Source organism: Bufo gargarizans, chromosome 3 (genome assembly GCF_014858855.1).
Source record: "Bufo gargarizans isolate SCDJY-AF-19 chromosome 3, ASM1485885v1, whole genome shotgun sequence".
NCBI lineage: Eukaryota > Metazoa > Chordata > Amphibia > Anura > Bufonidae > Bufo > Bufo gargarizans.
The window spans coordinates 496,942,383-496,962,328 of NC_058082.1; the positions used below are offsets into that span (position 1 = coordinate 496,942,383).

Genomic DNA, 19,946 nt, shown 5'->3' on the forward strand with positions numbered 1-19,946 from the left:
GTGGAACAGCAATCCATCAACAACCGAAAGGGGAGACGCAAATGGCTGGCACTGACCAGTGCAAGTGCCGTCAGTCCACCTGTGGAAGGAGGGAATACAAAGGGTAAGTACTGTATCCAGTAGCAAAGCAAATGCCGCCTAAGGAAGGGGCAATGCAGACAATCAGTACTGCCGGTAGCATGGATGCAGTCTAGAAGGTTCATATCAGAGTCCGCAGAACTGTTCCCTCAGAACCAACCCCTGTCAGAAGGGAGGGTTCTGAATATCACCCTAATGAGGAAGGATGGAGGTGCGGAGGAGACCGAGGAGGAATGTCCTGCTCGTGCGCAGCTCTACCTCTTAGCATCCAGCCATGGCAGTTGCAGGCTGTGACAGCGGTGATATAACCATCAAAACACCCAGGAGGTGGAATCGGCATCCCTACCTGACCGCTCACAGGATTGTGTGGGCGGTACTCAATCGACCCACAATCCAGGAGGGTGGATTGGGAACTGCCAGAGGTCCTCCATTGGATTGCGCATGTGGATTAACAACCAAATGACCCAAGAGGGTGGATTGGGAATCCAGCAGCTGTGTTCCCCTGGCTTGTGCAGGTGGAGCATTATCAACCAAACGGCCCCGTAGGGCGGATTGGGAATCCTGCATCTGTGTTCCCCCCGGATCCGTGCAGGTGGAGCATTATCAACCAAACGGCCCCGTAGGGCGGATTGGGAATCCTTCAGATGTGCTCCCCCGGATCCGTGCAGGTGGAGTATTATCAACCAACGGCCTCAGCGGGCGGATTGGGAATCCTCAGATGTGCTCCCCTGGATTTGTGCAGGTGGAGCATTAATCAACCAAACGACCCCGTAGGGCGGATTGGGAATCCTTCAGATGCGCTCCCCTGTATTTTTGTAGGTGGAGTATTATCAACCAAACGGCCCCAGCGGGCGGATTGGGAATCCTCCAGATGTGCTCCCCTGTATGTGTGCAGGTGGAGTAATATCAACCAAACAGCCCAACGGGCGGATTGGGAATCCTGCAGATGTGCTCCCCTGCATTTGTGCAGGTGGAGCATTATCAACCAAACGGCCTCAGCGGGCGGATTGGGAATCCTTCAGATGTGCTCCCCTGTATTTGTGCAGGTGGAGCATTATCAACCAAACGGCCCGTATGGCGGATTGGGAATCCCTCAGATGTGCTCCCCTGGATTTCACCTGTGGTGGCCTATACACCAGACGACCCAGAAGGTGGTCTGGGAATTCTTCATGTGTGCATTCTCAACTAAACAGCCCCGGAGGGCGGATTGGGAAACTGTGAGCAATCCTGCCCTGTCCAGATAGGACATGGGCCCAGCCCCATACCCCACCACCAGGGTGGACATGTCGGCAGGAAGGGGTTAGGGTTAACTTCCTAATCAAAGGTAATTGGCATGCAGAAAGGGGACACTCAGATAATGCAGTGCCGGCTGCAAACAAACGACTTGCCACAAAGGGTTAACCCAGCTCAGAGGACCAGATGCGGAGCTCAGCGGGGCACCTGGGGGAGGAGCGACAGCTAGTCGGGGAGAATCCGCGCCAAAAGGACGAACCCGCCCCCTCCATAACTGGAATGAAAGTTGCGGCCTAGTAGGCCGCAAAAGCCGGGACATAAAGTTCGGCGCACAGCCGACCGGGCGGTACTGCCGGCCGGTTACCACAGCGGGGCCTGAAGAGCAACCGCCGATGTCTGCCCACTGATTTGGAGGGGGAGTGTCCACTCTCGCTGCGGGAACCCATCCCGTGCCGCTAAAACAACTGCACGGGCTGAATCCCGGTAGGCCCGAAGAGGAGCCGGGGGCTAAATTTTTGGCGCCGGCCAAACGAATAGCCGGCCGGGAGTGGAGTGACCGGAGCGGCGCTCTGCAAGTGCCCTGGCTGAACATCGGCCGCGGGAGCTCACCCCGCAGGCCGTACAACTGGACCAGAATCTGAGGAGAACCCAGGCCCCCCGTATGGACAGAAGCCCAAACCTACATTGGGCCTGAGGTAATGTGGGGCCCTCACCATGAATGGCCCACCTGAGGAAAAAGGTCCTCCATCTTATGATGAGGTGACCGGGGGGGAAGGGAGAAGGGGGAGGGGAAGGGCCGAGGTACTTACCCAATACGGACTACTCACCCCATCTTCATCCTCTTCTCTTCACCCTTTCTCAGAGTACCAGCAGGGTCACCTCTTCAGCCGCTGGCACACGAAGTGGCAGGAGACTGGAATGGCGGAGGGTCTCGCCGGATTCAGGTGACCCCCTTGGCTGGCGGGAAGCAGGGGAGCTGGGCTGCCCTGGTCCACTTTCGTTTCTTGGGGAGGGCGAGCGGTGAGGGATTCCGACACCGGCCTTGCTCCCGGGGTAGACAGAGTGGCTAGGCGACTCTGTTTCCCCAACCTAAAAGAGGAAAAAGATAAAATAATAAAAGTAAGCCGCCCTGCAAAAGCAGGGAGGTCTGCCTCCTACGACACTAAGCTAAAAACTGATATGCTCTCTCCAGGCTGGAGGGGGTATAGCCTGCGGGGGAGGAGTTATCACTTCTTAGCCTAGTGTCGCCTCCTAGTGGCAGCAAGCAGCTATACCCACGGTCTGTGTCCCCCAATGATACTAGCGAGAAATGATCTTTTTCACATGTAGTTTAAAACACAATCATTAACTGAAACAAAAACAGCTGTGTAGGAGGCTTAAAACTGAGTGAAGAACAGCCAAACTCTGCTACAACTGTGAGGTTGTGGAAGGCAGTTTCATGTCACAAGTCATACACCATGGCAAGACTGAGCACAGCAAGAAGACATATGGTAGTTATACTGCATCAGCGAGGTTTGCCAGGAAAAGATTTCAAAGCAGGCTGGGGTTTCAATATGTGCTGTTCAAGCTCTTTTGAAGAACACAGAAACAGGCAACATTGAGGGCCATAAAAGGAGTGGTCGGCCAAGGAAACTTAGTCCAATAGACAAAAGACACATCATCCTTACTTCCTCCGGAAATCGGAAGATGTCAAACATTGCCATCAGTTCAGAACTGGCAGAAACCAATGGGATCTAGGTACACCCGACTAGTAGTCGGAGAAGTCTGGCCAGCAGTGGTCTCCATGGAAGAATTGTGACCAAAAAGACAAAGCGACTCATCCATGGCAGAAAACATAGGAACTGGGGTACAGAAAAATGGCAGCAGGCCCTCTGGACTGACGAGTCAAAATATGAAATATTTGGCTGTAACAAAAGGCAGTTTGTTCGCTGAAGGGCCGGAAAGCGGTACAATAATGAGTGTCTGCAGACAACAGTGAAACATGGTGGAGATTCCTTGCAAGTTTTGGGCTGCATTTCAGCAAATGGAGTTAGGGGTTTGGTCAGAATTAACGTTGTCCTTAATGCTTAGAATATTTTCTCATACTTTGATGATCTCTGCCCACCTATACTACAGTGCTCCATCAGAAACAGGGACCGACTGGGAACCTAAAGTGGCCCCATGTTGTAGGTGGGTCCAAATTGACAAAAGGCAGGGGCAACATAAGTAGGAAGGGCCAACAATACTGTAGTGCAGCACAAAATACTGCCGCCCCCGTAGCATTTAACTCCATCACCGTCCTGAGGATGGCAATACAGCTGAATTCAGGAGGGCACCTTCCACTACCAGCCAAGTGCATAAGTACTAGATGCTCCTAGCATCACTTAATGCTGAGAGCATCAGATCACTATGTACCTGACCAGTCACCGTGAGAAGGACTTGGGTAGCCACCTCTGGACATCGGCCCACCAGGAAATTTCCCTGTAGGGTCAATGGCCCGTCTGACCGTGATCAGAATTTTTTTAATCAACATTGACAGTGACTGCAGTCAAAGAAAATGGAATTTCAGACCTAAGGAAGGTGAAAAAGAAGCTCTGTTTCCCTAACAACATACAGTATGAGGAGCTGCATGAAGTCCTACAGTATGTGATCACTAGTATTACTCTTACCAATAACATTACATACAGAAACAATGCTGCACTTGTCCTCAGGTTGTGTGTGGTTCTGCAGTCTCCATATTTACTTCAAAGGCACTGGGCTGCAGAATCAGACACAACCTGTGGAGCTTTGGAGCCGTTTCTACAATAAAGCATCCATATCATGTAATTCCCCTTTACATTGAAGAGGAGGCGCTAGCTTACCTGGTCCTTTTCCCATAGTAGATTATATCTATTGCTATTCACAACTTCTCTAATAAAGTGAATTCCAAAGTCTGAAATCCGAAAGTTAAGGTCCCCAAACCAGAACACAACACTAATGTGATGGAAGAAAATAAAATATTTTAGTATGTAGGAGGTTTGCAGGATGCATAAAAAGTAATAAAACATCTTTATGGCCATTGTTTAGGTAGGACTATTTTTTCGTTTAAGCATTCTCCAAGAGCGGGGACACATATGTGCAGGCAGGATGCAGGGGTTAAAAAATAAAAAAAAGTCGGTACTGGGGCTCTGGTTCCAGCTCCAGGCCATCTTCACATACAGCACGAGGCCACTGATGAGTAGAGGAGCTTGGTGCTGGAACCAGAGCACCAGCAACAGGTGACTTCGTTTTTTTCTTGACCCCCTGCCGGCACATATGATAAGGGGTTCTCCAACCAATTTAACACAAGATGTCTTTGGTCACTTTTCAACTTTTTTTTGTCATCTGCTGTATTTCATTTGGACATGTACATCATTCTTCTCTGTATTAGGGCCTCATTCAGATGGCCGTAGTGTTTTGCGGATCCGCACATGGCCGCAATCATAATAGAAAATGCCTAGTCTTGTCTGTTATCGCAGACAAGCATAGGACATGCTCTATCCTTTCCGGGGAGCGGAACCTTTAAAATGAATGGGTCCGCACCCGTTCCACAAAATTGCGCAGCGGGTGTGGATCCATCCATACGGCCATGTGAATGGGCCCTGATAGAAAGAGTTGTGTGCTGAAATATCCAACGGACTGACTTACTCATGATCCAGGATGCCGCCAATGCTTTCCCCATCAAATTGTTGGGCCTCAAGCATCCTCTCAAAGTCATCCAGCCTCTGGTTTGTGTTCTCCATGTGAGCAGGCAGATGGCAGTTCATGAAGCACAGCATGTGTCCGTACACAGACATGCGTATCGTCACGCCTCCTTTATTGCCCTGGAATTAGCAAAGGCATTATGGAAATGGCAAAGCAAAGCGCGATGTGCTACGCCATTTCCGTTACTCCCATAAAAGTTAGTGGGAGCTATGGAAACAATTGTGTAACCCTTACCACCTCAGAGGATGGACACCCTGACATCAGTCATGAAGGGTTGAGGTGGGAATACACCTATAATTTGGTAAAATTGACCCTGAAACTGTGCACAATATAGCATGTGTTTCTAATATTGCTCCCCTACATCGCTGACGTCTGATTTGGCATAACCCAGAGGAGTTTTAGGGTTTATAATATAATATACTATGTGTAAGACTGTCTTGTATTTCTATTACCTTACTTTGGCCACGCTAACATTGGCGCACAACAGACCCCAGTTACTCTCATGGAGTCTGTAAGTTTTGCAATCGCCGATCCGCAAAATATGTCTGATGTCTGTGTTGCATCAGTTTTTTGGGACCCATTGAGTTTAATGGGTCTGTGCACCACACTCTGCGCCCAAGAATAGGACACGTTCTACCTTTTTGCAGAATGGACATACAGAGGAGCATAGCACATGGATCATCTGGATGCTTTCTGCATCCGTATGTCCATTCCGCAAAAATACAGAACGTCCACAAAATGTGGACCTCGGACGCCCCCCTCTGAAAACAAAGGGTCCGTAAATAAAATGCGGAACGGACACGGATGCGGCCGGTTCTCAATGACTAAAGCAGCTTCGGACCTTACAATCTCTTCCGAACCAGAACTTACCCAATAGCCATAGAGCCCAGTGCGAATGTAATTGGTACGAATGTCCTGGATGAAAGGAATGTGCTTGTGCTTGACGAACATTAACAGGAGGAGACCTTGCATTCGAATCGATGAAAGCTGGGGGGGGGAATGAAAAGTCTATTCAGTGGATGTGGAAAGTAAGCATCTCTGTATCCATACGTCCACACAGGGCACAAACCTGCCATGGATAAAGTCTGCAGCTGAACACTGGCCCCACTGTAATTCAATGGGTAATCGGGGCCTTTGCCATGAAGATTCAACGGCAATAGTGATCATGCTGTGGATCTTAACATTTGCTGCACGTTCATTATTAGGCCTCATGCACACGAGGCCTAATAATTGTGTGTCCGCCCCCAAAAAACGGATGCGGCATCAGTTTTTTTTGGAGGATTTGTTTTTTCCCACAGATCCCTTGTAATAAATGCCTATCCTTGTCCGCAAATGTGAAAAAAGTAGGACATGCACTTTTTTTTAGCTGAAGGGAAACACAAACAATGGACGCGGAACACAAACATCAGCATTTTTTTGCTGACCCATTGAAATGAATGGGTCCCCATCCTATCCGCAAAAAAAAACCGAACGGAGGCAGAGAAAAACAACTGTCGTGTGCATGAGGCCTTATGTGCAGACTTTTGTCACAAGCATGTGAATAGGGTACAAAATACCACATTGTCGTGCACTGCTGGCAGAACGTCGGCAGATTCCGTCAGGCTTTTGGAGTCCGCGCCTGAACGTGTAAATATGACCTAAAGTGTTCACTAGGTTTCCATAAGCACAAGAACTATGTGGATCCTGTCAACAAGGTAGTTTTGCATGAAGGAGCGACAGACTGGTTTCAGTGGTCTGTCACTTAGTCCCTGGTTCTCGTGGCATCTTTTTGACAGCGGAATTTTGGCACAGATTTTGCACCAAAAAACAGCTGCAGGCTACGTGGAATCCGCCTCCCGTTGTCAACAGTTTATAGCTATGACTGTCAAAAAGGAACATATCCTTTCTTGGCGCAGTCACAGCTATAAACCGCACGAACGGTGGGAGATGGTTTCTGCACTAAATTCGGATGTACGCACAAGAAGACAGTGTGAACGGCCCCTTATGTGTTAATGAGCAGTCATTTTGTATCTATTTATGAAAGGCATGCTCCTCCACCCCCCAGCTACTCACTGACAGCTTTCTCCCCATCACTGTGCATTGGGAGTAAACTAGGGGGCATCCAGCCTGCATATCACCAATACATCACACTCCTCACTGGATCGAGAAGTAACTTCTGCACATTATTACATCAGTGACATACCAGGGAAATCAGCATGTCTGTCACTATGTTACGTGCCCTCGGACAGCTGAAAAGGTTCTCCGTAAAATCAGGCAGGTCCCTTTCTACGCAATTTGTTTTATATACTTCATAACTACATTCTCAAGTCCATGTGGCACATACTCCTATGTTATATGAAGACATGGGTTAATTTATAGAAAATGTTAACTGGCTAAACAACCCCTTTAACCCCCCAAAAAAAAAGTTTGGGAAAAGGTAAAGTTAAAAGAAAAAAGCAAAAATATATAGTTACCTTAATATAGCCAAGAGGAGCCAAAATATCCATAAGAAATAGACTCCAGGTGTCGTCAAAAGCCAAATCCGATAGAAATTTTACTACTCTTGAATTTACTTCCTGCAACCTAAAAGACACACATTTTCAGCATTCCATAATGGTCTATTACGCATAAGTCTAAAGACCATTGCCCTACGTATGCCATCGCCATTCCCTGTCATTACCGGCACCCGCCGCGTACATTTGTATTTACGGGTTGTATTTGCAACGCCTCAGTATTATAATCATTGGTGGTGCAATGCCCACAGGGCCCCCCACCCTAAGTATTTTCATAGGTGGCAGCCTCCGATCGGAATCCCAGCAGGGAAATCGCAGGGCTCCAATGGGTTACCATGGCAGCCAGGACGCTACTAAAGCCACCCATGGCAAGCTCCCTGCTGCTGGGTGCACAAAGCACAGGGACAGTGTAAAATCCTATTCACTCTAATAGAGCTCTATCAGGGTGAATAGGACGAGTGTTCTAGCCCCATAAGGGGGCTAATAGTTATTAAATAAAAAACAAAACACAGAAATATTAAGTTTAAATCACCCCCTTTCCCAATTTTATATATAAAAGTATACAAACAATAAAAAATAAACATATTAGGTATCGCCACGTCTGAAAAAGTCCAAACTTAAAATATTTGAAAAAATATCTCCTATGCAGTGAAAGCCATAACAGAAAAAAACAAAGAATACACGATTCACCATTTTTTTTGTCACCTTGTCCCCCCCCCCCCCCCAAAATAATATAGGACTGTTCTATTATGGGCTGGACGTTTTATAAAATGTGGAATGCACACAAATGTTGTTTTTTTTTGTGTTTTATTCTTTTGTGTGGTATTGAATGGTATCAAGTAATCGCAATACTTTTTTATGGTATCGAAATCAAATAAAAATGTTGGTGTCGTGACAAATCTAGACACCAGTACCTCTCCTAACCCTATTCCCCTCCTGCCAGCAATGTACTGCTGTCACATCCCTGCTCCGGAGCTTTCAGACACACAGGAGGCTCCAGTGATGTTCAGAAGCCGTTGCTTTATCAGGCTCAGGATCTCAGCTAGCTCTGACATGCCCCCACTTCCTCTCTGCCATCTTGTGTCTCTGTTACTAGGGACGGATCTTGTCTGACAACGGGCAGTGGACTGCAAACTAGGTGGAAGTGAGACCCCTAGTGGCCATGACTGTACAGCTTTTTTCAGGTGGATGCAGGCAGATTTTTTAAATGGAGAGATTTAGAAATTGGTTGTTTACACCGTTCTGTATTAAATGAAATTGTGTGGAAGTACAGTGACTCTTTAAGGCCTCATTACACGGGCCAATGATTGGGGTAATAATCGGGAAGGAGGGATAATCACCCTGTGTAAAGTTACCACCAATTACCCGATGAACAAGCAAACACTCCATCCTCAGGAGAGATCATCGCTGGTGCAGACACCTATACTGCAGGTTCCAGGCAGCAGTTCACTCTGTATAAACAGCAATCAATGACAGAAGGCGGAGCAAAACAAGTAGGCGGAGCCAGCAATACCATAGCACTGCACAAAATACCGCCCCAGCAGAATGAAATACCACAAAGCAGCACAAGATACTGCCCCAGCAGAACCAAATACAACACTGCAGCACAAAATACTGCCCCATTAGAACCAGATACCACAGTGCAGCACTATATACTGAGCCAGCAGAACCAAATACCACAGTGCAGCACAATATACTGCCCCAGCAGAACCAAATACAACTCTGCGGCACAAAATACTACCTAAGCATAACCAGATACCAGAGTGCAGCACAATATACTGCCCCAGCAGAACCAGATGCCAAAGTGCAGCACAATACATTGTCCCAGCAGAACCAGATACCACAGTGCAGCACTATATACTGCCCCAGCAGAACCAGATACCACAGTGCAGCTCTATATACTGCCCCAGCAGAACCAGATGCCAAAGTGCAGCACAATACATTGTCCCAGCAGAACCAGATACCACAGTGCAGCACTATATACTGCCCCAGCAGAACCAAATACCACAGTGCAGTACTATATACTGCCCCAGCAGAACCAAATACCACAGTGCAGCACTATATACTGCCCCAGCAGAACCAAATACCACAGTGCAGCACTATATACTGCCCCAGCAGGACCAAATACAACTCTGCGGCACAAAATACTGCCTAAGCATAACCAGATACCAGAGTGCAGCACAATATACTGCCCCAGCAGAACCAAATACCACAGTGCAGCACTATATACTCCCCCAGCAGAACCAAATACCACAGTGCAGCACTATATACTGCCTAAGCATAACCAGATACCAGAGTGCAGCACAATATACTGCCCCAGCAGAACCAAATACCACAGTGCAGCACAATATACTGTTCCAGCAGAACCAGATACCAAAGTACAGCACAATATACTGCCCCAGCAGAACCAGAACCAAATACCACAGTGCAGCACTATATACTGCCCTAGCATAACCAGATACCAGAGTGCAGCACTATATACTGCCTAAGCAGAACCAAATACCAAAGTGCAGCACAATATATTGTCCCAGCAGAACCAGATACCACAGTGCAGCACTATATACTGTCCCAGCATAACCAAATACCACAGTGCATCACAATATACTGCCCCAGCAGAACCAGATACCACAGTGCAGCACAATATGCTGCCCCAGCGGAACCAAATACCACAGTGCAGCACAATAGACTGCCCCAGCAGAACCAGATACCACAGTGCAGCACAAAATACTGCCCCAGCAGAACCAAACAACTCTGCAGCACAAAATATTGCCTCAGCAGAACCAGATACCACAGTGCAGCACAATATACCGCCCCAGCAGAATCAGATACCAAAGTGCAGCACAATATACTGCCCCAGCAGAACCAAATACCACAGTGCAGCACTATATACTGTCCCAGCAGAGCCAAATACCAAAGTGCAGCACTATATACTGCCCTAGCATAACCGGATACCACAGTGCAGCACTATATACTGCCCTAGCATAACCGGATACCACAGTGCAGCACAATATACCGCCCCAGCAGAATCAGATACCAAAGTGCAGCACAATATACTGCCCCAGCAGAACCAAATACCACAGTGCAGCACTATATACTGCCCTAGCGTAACCAGATACCACAGTGCAGCACTATATACTGCCCTAGCATAACCGGATACCACAGTGCAGCACTATATACTGCCCTAGCATAACCGGATACCACAGTGCAGCACAATATACTCCTCCAGCAGAACCAAATACCACAGTGCAGCACTATATTACTGCCCCAGCAAAACCAAATACCACATTGCAGGACAAGATACTGCTGTCCCCGCTGCATTATTCAACTGTATCATCGTCCTGAAGACGATGATAGAGTTGAACTCAGGGGGGCACCTGTGGCCATCAGCCAGACACACAAATGCCTGATGCTCCCAGCATTAATTAATGCCAGCAGGATCAGATGCATCCATCCGGAAGCCATGAGAAGGGCTCAGGCAGCCCGCAGGGCATCAGTCAACTGGGGAATTTCCCTGTAGGGTCTTTGGGCCGTCCACCCTTGGATAAGTAATAAAAGACCACTGTGTAAAAACCTGTTTAAAATCTGCAACGAGTACAGCACATACATGAAATAATGCTGATGACACACTGTCATACTGAAAAGACTTAGGAAAGGGTCTGCCAATTCCCACCGACATCAGATGGTTGGCAGATCAGACCAAATCCAGAGCAATTCTCAAATATTACTCCGTTCCATTGAGCGTCCTGCATGGTTTGATTACAACAGTTTTTGACTTCAGAATGTGAAGTCCAAAAAAGTCTGAGAAAATTAACATTGATTCACACTGGTAGGTAGTCGCACACAGGGATTGTTCTGTTCTTAAAATACAAGCAGATAAAGACAATTTAGAACCATAAAGCCGACATAAATTCAATGAAAAATGGTTCAACCTTGCAACTGATCAAGGGATCAAGTATAGAAATATTAAACTATTTAAAAAAATACTTACCCAATAACATACAGATCAATATTTGAGCCTGACGCGTCAAGCAGCAATAAAGAGCTGAGCTCTCTAGGGGGCGATGCTGTTCCCACATTCCAAGTTACAATCTGCAATCTTTAAGGAAATAAAAATAATTAGAATTTAGAACAATAAAGAATCCATGCAATGTCAGTTCTACGCTATACGTATGTAACAAATCAGAACAGATGTAAACCAAAAAATGCAAGCAAAAATTCTGGTCTCGGAATAGATTACGTTTGACAAACATACAATAAGGGGAGCAAAGCATCTTTTTTTAATTAAACCTGAAATCCAGCATTTTAGGGGGAATCTTCAAGCCACAGATTAGAAATGCTTGATCAATTGAGCGACAGATCTCCTCATGCAGGTCGTCATCAGAACTGACGTCTTCCACGCAGGTCATCAGCTGAGCCACTCTCTGACGCAGTGCAAACCTGCTGCATGATCCGGCGCTGCCCAGGCTATCTGAGCGCACACGGGCCTCAACGCTAGGCAGCGAGACGAAATCCAGATCTGAACGATATTCACTAGGTCTGTCCATTCTGTTGCAGGCAAGTGAACTGTGATGAGGAAACATCTAAAAGTGTGCTAATCTGACATTCCCAAAGAAAGTTTCCCCAGAGACCTCATTAATCCCAGCACAATTACGGTCTTTGTGTGCAACATTAATAAAGAAAAATCCCATGCGTATGGTTCACGTCTGTCTTAACGGAGGGTTAACACACACCGGTTAAAGAATTTCAGGGAAAAAATCTGCAAGCTATAATGTATTTGTCTAGAAAGTGCACTTGTCTCTTTCATTTCTCAAGCAATGATGTGGACCTCTGAGCCCCCCCCCTCCCCTTCCACATACAGTGGGGGGAAAGAAGTATTTGATACACTGGATATTTTGCAAGTTTTTCCACCTACAAAGAATGGAGAGGTCTGTAATTGTTAACAGATACATTTCAACTGATAGAAAACTGCAGCAAGGATTTTGGCCCACTCCTCCATACAGATCTTCTCATCCAGGTCTTTCAGGTTTCGGGGCTGTTGCTGGGCTACATAGAGTTTCAGTTCCCTCCAAAGATTTTCGATTGGCTTCAGGTCTGGAGACTGGCTAAGCTTCTCCAGGACCTTGAAATGCTTCTTACGGAGACACTCCTTAGTTGCCCTGGCTGTATGTTCCAGGTCATTGTCATGCTGGAAGACCCAGTCACGACCCATCTTTAGTGCTCTTACTGAGGGAAGGAGGTTGTTGGCCAAAATCTTGCAATACATGGTCCCATCCATCCTCCCTTTAATATGGTGCAGTCGTCCTATCCCCGTTGCAGAAAAGCACCTCCAAAGTATGATGTTTCCACCCCCATGTTTCACGGTTGGGAAGGTGTTCTTGGGGTTGTACTCATCCTTCTTCTTCCTCCAAACATGGCGAGTGGAGTTGATACCAAAAAGTTCTATGACCACATGACCTTCTCCCATGCCTCCTCTGGATCATCCAGAGGGTCACTGGCAAACTTCAAACGGACCTTGCGTGTCCTGCAGGATTTGAATCCATGACGACATTGTGTATTACTAACGGTAATCTTTGAGACCGTGGACCCAACTCTCTTCAGGTCATTGACCAGGTCCTCCAGTGTAGTTCTGGGCTGATTGATGACCCTTCTCAGAATCATCCTTACCCCACAAGGCGAGATCTTGCATGGAGCCTCAGATCAAGGAAGATTGACAGTCACCATGTGTTTCCTTCATTTTCTAATAATTGAGCCAACAGTTGTTGCCTTCTCACCAAGCTGCTTGCCTATTGTCCTGTAGCCCACCATAGCCTTGTGCAGGTCTACAATTTTGTCCCTAGTGTCCTTAGACAGCTCTTTGGTCTTGGCCATGGTGGAGAGGTTGTAGTGTGATTGATTAAAATGCAAATTAATTATTTAAAAATGTGATTTTCAGTTTTTTTTTTTAGATTCTGTCTCTCACAGTTGAAGTGTACCTACAATAAAAATTCCAGACCTCTCAATTTTTTGTAGGTGGCAAAATCGCCAGTGTAACAAATACTTATTTCACAATTGTATCTGTCTAGCATAGATCAACGTTCCTCAAACACCTGTCAAAATTTCTACTTGTGTCGCAGGAGTCTCTTATATTTAGTGCTCATGCAAACGGTTGTAAATTTGGTATGCATCCGATTAGCTTTTTTTGTGGTCGGATGCGGACTGATTCATCTCAATGGGGCCGCAAAATGTACAGACAGCAAACCCGTGTGCTGTCCACATCCGTAAGATTGTTCCACGACCCCGTCAAAAAATAGAACATGTCCCATTCTTGTCCATTTTGCGGACAAAGATAGGACAGGAGTAAAAATAAATAAAAAATAGACAGCATGCATTTGGCCGGGATCTGTGTTTTGCAGACCCGTGATTGGTGGACCGCGTGCATGGGTTCTTAGAGAAAGGACATAGCTGACTTGTAGGAGGGTTCCCTATGACACCTCAATTAAACCTTGAATGACCAGGGGTGTTATGGGCCTTGATACTAGGAACCATTACCAGATTCACATCTTAAAAGCGTAGTCCAAATTTAAAATAATAGAAGTGATACTCACCATTTTTCTCCCGTGCAGATTCCCATGTCCAGTCCTGTAAAGGTGACGTCATCTTTCTGGTTGCAGAAGTGACATCCCGTACACATTAAATCACCATGCAGCCAGTCCAGTGCTCCAGACTAAAAAAAGATAAACAGGAGCCATTGGCTCCTAAACTGAAAAATTTAGATCAAATTTAAATTTTTAGTCTCCAAATTGAAAATGTATATAATTATAATAATAAAAAAAAAGACTTGGAGAAGATGAGACACAGGTCACAGTAATGAGCCAGCACTACATATAGGAGAAAACAGCACCACATGCAGTGAGGTCCATAAATATTGGGACATCGACACAATTCTAACATTTCTGGCTCTATACACCACCACAATGGATTTGAAATGAAACGAACAAGATGTGCTTTAACTGCAGACTGTAAGCTTTAATTTGAGGGTATTTACATCCAAATCAGGTGAACGGTGTAGGAATTACAACAGTTTTCATATGTGCCTCCCACTTGTTAAGGGTCAAAAGTAATGGGACAATTGGCTTCTCAGCTGTTCCATGGCCAGGTGTGTGTTATTCCCTCATTATCCCAATTACAATGAGCAGATAAAAGGTCCAGAGTTCATTTCAAGTGTGCTATTTGCATTTGGAATCTGTTGCTGTCAACTCTCAAGAGGAGATCCAATGAGCTGTCACTATCAGTGAAGCAAGCCATCATTAGGCTATAAAAAAAAAAAACATCAGAGAGATAGCAAAAACATTAGGCATGGCCATAACAACAGTTTGGAACATTCTTAAAAAGAAGGAACGCATCAGTGAGCTCAGCAACACCAAAAGACCCGGAAGACCACAGAAAATAACTGTGGTGGATGACCGAAGAATTCTTTCCCTGGTGAAGAAAACACCCTTCACAACAGTTGGCCAGATCAAGAACACTCTCCAGGAGGTAGGTGTATGTGTGTCAAAGTCAACAATCAAGAGAAGACTTCACCAGAGTGAATACAGGGGGTTCACCAACAGATGTAAACTATTAGTGAGCCTCAAAAACAGGAAGGCCAGATTAGAGTTTGCCAAACGACATCTAAAAAACAACATCCTATGGACAGATGAGACCAAGATCAACTTGTACCAGAGTGATGGGAAGAGAAGAGTATGGAGAAGGAAAGGAACTGCTCATGATCCTAAGCATACCACCTCATCAGTGAAGCATGGTGGTGGTAGTGTCATGGCGTGGGCATGTATGGCTGCCAATGGAACTGGTTCTCTTGTATTTATTGAGGATGTGACTGCTGACAAAAGCAGCAGGATGAATTCTGAAGTGTTTCGGGCAATATTATCTGCTCATATTCAGCCAAATGCTTCAGAACTCATCGGACGGCGCTTCACAGTGCAGATAGACAATGACCCAAAGCATACTGCAAAAGCAACCAAAGAGTTTTTTAAGGGAAAGAAGTGGAATGTTATGCTGCGTTTACACGACGACATTTGTCGCGCGACAGATAGGGCACAACTACACTGCAACATTTGTAGCGCAACATTTTGTTGCACTAGTCGCGCAACAATTTTTATAATGGCAGTCTATGTTGTCGCACTGCAACATGCTTGACTGTGACGCAACAGTCGCAGAAAAATGCATCTCAAATTGATTTTCTGCGACTGTTGCGTCGTAGTCGCAGCATGTTGCAGTACAACACCATAGACTGCCATTATAAAAATTGTTGCGCGACATTAGTGCAACAAAATGTCGCGTGACAAATGTCATCGTGTAGACGTAGCCTTATGCAATGGCCAAGTCAATCCCCTGACCTGAATCCGATTGAGCATGCATTTCACTTGCTAAAGACAAAACTGAAGGAAAATGCCCCAAGAACAAGTAGGAACTGAAGACAGTTGCAGTAGAGGCCTGGCAAAGCATCACCAGGGATTAAACCCAGCGTCTAGTGATGTCTATGGGTTCCAGACTTCAGGCTGTAATTGACTGCAAAAGATTTGCAACCAAGTATAAAAAAGTAAAAGTTTGATTTATGATTATTATTCTGTCCCATTACTTTTGGTCCCTTAACATGTGGGAGGCGCATATGCAAACTGTTGTAATTCCTACACCGGTCACCTGATTTGGATGTAAATGCCCTCAAATTAAAGCTGACAGTCTGCAGTTAAAGCACATCTTGTTCGTGTCATTTCAAATCCATTGTGGTGGTGTATAGAGCCGAACATGTTAGAATTGTGACCCCACTAGAAATAATGTCCCTATAGTGTCTACAGCATATAGAAATGCCCCCTAGAGTGCCCCCAGTAATAATAATAAAACCTTAGATTAATTTCCCCCCCCCCCCACTGCACTCCCATAGTAATTTCTCCCCACACTGCCCGCACAGTAGTAACTTCCCCACTCACATAGTTATTTTTTCCCACACTGCCCCCATATAGTAATTTCCCCACACATAGTAATTACTCCCCACTGCCCCCACAGTAGAAATATGCTCCACAGTAGTAATTTCCCCCCATACTGTCCTCTAGTGCCCCCCTTATGGCCAGTAATGTCCCCCAGTGCCCCCCTTATGGCCAGTAGTGTCCCCCAGTGCCGCCTTATGGCCAGTAGTGTCCCCCAGTGCCCCCCTTATGGCCAGTAGTGTCCCCCAGTGCCCCCTTATGGCCAGTAGTGTCCCCCAGTGCCCCCTTATGGCCAGTAGTGTCCCCAAGTGCCCCCCTTATGGACAGTAATGTCCCCCAGTGCCCCCCTTATGGACAGTAATGTCCCCCAGTGCCCCCCTTATGGCCAGTAATGTCCCCCAGTGCCCCCCTTAAGGCCAGTAATGTCCCCCAGTGCCCCCCTTATGACAAGTAATGTCCCACCAGTGCCCCCCTTATGGCCAGTAATGTCCCCCAGTGCCCCCCTTATGGCCAGTAATGTCCCCCAGTGCCCCCCTTATGGCCAGTAGTGTCCCCCAGTGCCCCCTTATGGCCAGTAGTGTCCCCCAGTGCCCCCTTATGGCCAGTAGTGTCCCCCAGTGCCCCCTTATGGCCAGTAGTGTCCCCCAGTGCCCCCTTATGGCCAGTAATGTCCCCAAGTGCCCCCCTTATGGCCAGTAATGTCCCCCAGTGCCCCCCTTATGGACAGTAATGTCCCCCAGTGCCCCCCTTATGGCCAGTAATGTCCCCCAGTGCCCCCCTTAAGGCCAGTAATGTCCCCCAGTGCCCCCCTTAAGGCCAGTAATGTCCCCCAGTGCCCCCCTTATGACAAGTAATGTCCCACCAGTGCCCCCCTTATGGCCAGTAATGTCCCCCAGTGCCCCCCTTATGACAAGTAATGTCCCGCCAGTGCCCCCCTTATGGCCAGTAATGTCCCCTAGTGCCCCCCTTATGGCCAGTAATGTCCCCTAGTGCCCCCCTTATGGCCAGTAATGTCCCCCAGTGCCCCCCTTATGGCCAGTAATGTCCCCAAATGTGCCTCCCTTATGGCCAGTAATGTCCCCCAGTGCCCCCCTTTATGGCCAGTAATGTCCCCCAGTGCCCCCCTTATGGGCAGTAATGTTGGCACTCAAAAAAAAAAAAAAAGTTAAATCTTATACTCACCTGTGTCCTTTCTAGCTGCTAGTATGGCCCGGGATGGTGCGACGCAGACGCGCACACATCGTTGCTGTGCGTCCCGTCTGCGCTGGGATTTCATTACCAAATAGACCTCAGGCCTGTAGCGTAGGTGATCGACAGTGGGGCAAGGAATTATTGGCCGTAATATTCAGCTACAGCGCGGCAGCCCTGTCGCAAATGGTGACCAGGCTAAAAAGTCTATATGAACTATATGATGTCAGATTTTCATTTTTACATTAATCATGGGTTAACCCCTTTAACTTTTCCTAAAGTAGCCCCCCTAACTATAGGCAAACAGCTACTGTGAGTTTAGGTAAAACTGTCCCCATACCCGTCCCCTCCCGAAAGCAAAATTCCAGTTTTTGGATAAATGCATTCTAAAATGTATATTTAAAATAGATATATATAATGTATAAAGCATTGCTACTGTTTAAATAAAATTATTCTATTTTGTAACTCGTATATGGAAAGTTTATCAGAAATAGGACATACATTATTTTATTTTAATGTATTTGCTTTAAACAGTCTGTATACACCAAATGTGAATCCTTTAACTCTCATTTGCAAAGTGATGTCAAATATGTAACACAGTAACAAGGTTTGTAAAGCTAAAAAAAATGACATATGTCCATCCAGTTCAGCCCCCTTATCAAGAGGAAGGTTATATAAAAAATAAAAATAAAAAATCATGAGATTCTTTCCTGACACTATGTGTTGGCTTATATAATGGCATTTTTTTTCTTTCAGGGTAGGGCAAGAGTGAAACCCGTTTTCTTTTTAGATTTTTTTCTTCTTATTTTATTTACTTTCATGAATTTATAAAATGTTTTTACTATATATGGAGGCCCACATACTGAGCACTGTTTACAGTGATATAATGACAATTGCGTTTCAAGTCACAGTTAGGGCTCATTCAGACGGCCGTAAGTGTGCTGTCCACATATTTTAAAGCCCCATTGAAATGCGGACCCAGAAATATGGTCGTTTGAATGAACCCTTAGGCAGGGCCAGCGGCACCCATAGGCAGAGTAGGCCACCGCGTAGAGTGCACTCTGCCTGGGAGCGCCGGCACTCTGGAGTCCGAATCCCAAGCAGTCGCACCCGGCCGCCGCCTCCGCCCCGCCCCCTACTTGTGAATCATCTGACATCATCTCCTTGACTCCTTCTGTTCCTGTACTTGCCGGCTGGATGCGCTGCGAGTATGAGTTTGTTCAGTCACTTCGGGCAGAGCGAGCGGCACGCAGCTGACACACAGCTACGAGACCCGGGTGTATTTAAAGCTCATTTAGTCTGTCTTTCAGAAAAGTTTCTCCTGGGATTCGAACTCATGACCTTTCACATCAGAGGCATTTACCCACACAGCTATGAGAGCTGTATAGCCAGTTACTTGAACAAAAAAAATAAAAAAATATATATATAAGACTTCTACTGTAGATAACTTTGATACCTAGTGTACATCCATACACACGACAGCTGCCCCAACACACCCAGCACTGCTACATCCATACACAGTGTACTGGGGCAGCTGTCATGTGTATGGATGTACACTAGGTATCAAAGTTATCTACAGTAGAAGTCTTATATATATATTTTGTAAGTAACTGGCTATACAGAAGGTCATGGGTTCGAATCCCAGCATAAACTTTTCTGAAAGACAGGCCAAATAAGAACACGAGCACCAAATCTTCAACACAAGAGGCTGGCATCGCCGACATGGAGGTAGGTATAATTTTTTTTTTTTTTAAATACCGGACTGTTACTTTACTGCCACGGGGGAGGGGGGGGGGGCTATTGGCGCCATGATACTGGCACATGGAGGGGGGAGGAGAGTGGCACTTGATCCCAGAGGTGGGTCTTGCGGGATCACGCGCCGAAGACACATGAGAGCCAAGGCAATGTGGACCTAGAGCACAGCAAGGAGCAGAACCTGGTGAGTACCCCTGGCAACCGCACTCTGACAACCTGCACAAGGGTGTTAGAGGCTGCAGGACAGTGACTGGCAGCAGGGTGGCACACACTTGTGTACAGGGGTCAGGGTACACCTGCTGCTTGACTAGGGGGCATAGATTCTGACTGGCACAGGGTGCCCAGCAGTGGCACATGGAGCCTAATAGGTGGCACAGACCCAGTCTAAAGGGCTATGAATGGTACAGGGTGCAGGACAGTGCCAGACTGGCAGAGGACACAAGGCAGCATACTGTTTTATGTTGCCCTGGTGGCACAGGATTTCAGACAGTGGCTGAATGGCACCTGGCAGTGAATAGGTGGCACTGCTCGTGTT

At 46.7% G+C, this 19,946-nt stretch overlaps 1 protein-coding gene across 4 annotated transcripts in view; it reads right to left on the bottom strand.

The window, feature by feature from the left end:
- Positions 1-19,946, bottom strand: part of INPP5K (inositol polyphosphate-5-phosphatase K) — a 99,752-nt gene that overhangs the window by 25,198 nt on the left and 54,608 nt on the right. For 2 of the 4 annotated variants that reach the window (XM_044283867.1, XM_044283866.1), the window contains exons 3-7: positions 11,494-11,601; positions 7,467-7,575; positions 5,884-6,000; positions 4,957-5,132; positions 4,152-4,263 (exon numbers count right to left, since the gene is read on the bottom strand). In XM_044283867.1, coding sequence (XP_044139802.1) covers positions 4,152-4,263; positions 4,957-5,132; positions 5,884-6,000; positions 7,467-7,575; positions 11,494-11,601 — 622 coding nt within the window. Of the gene's footprint in view, positions 1-4,151; positions 4,264-4,956; positions 5,133-5,883; positions 6,001-7,466; positions 7,576-11,493; positions 11,602-14,089; positions 14,240-19,946 lie in introns of all 4 variants that reach the window. The other 2 variants (XM_044283868.1, XM_044283869.1) reach the window with 2 other exon arrangements.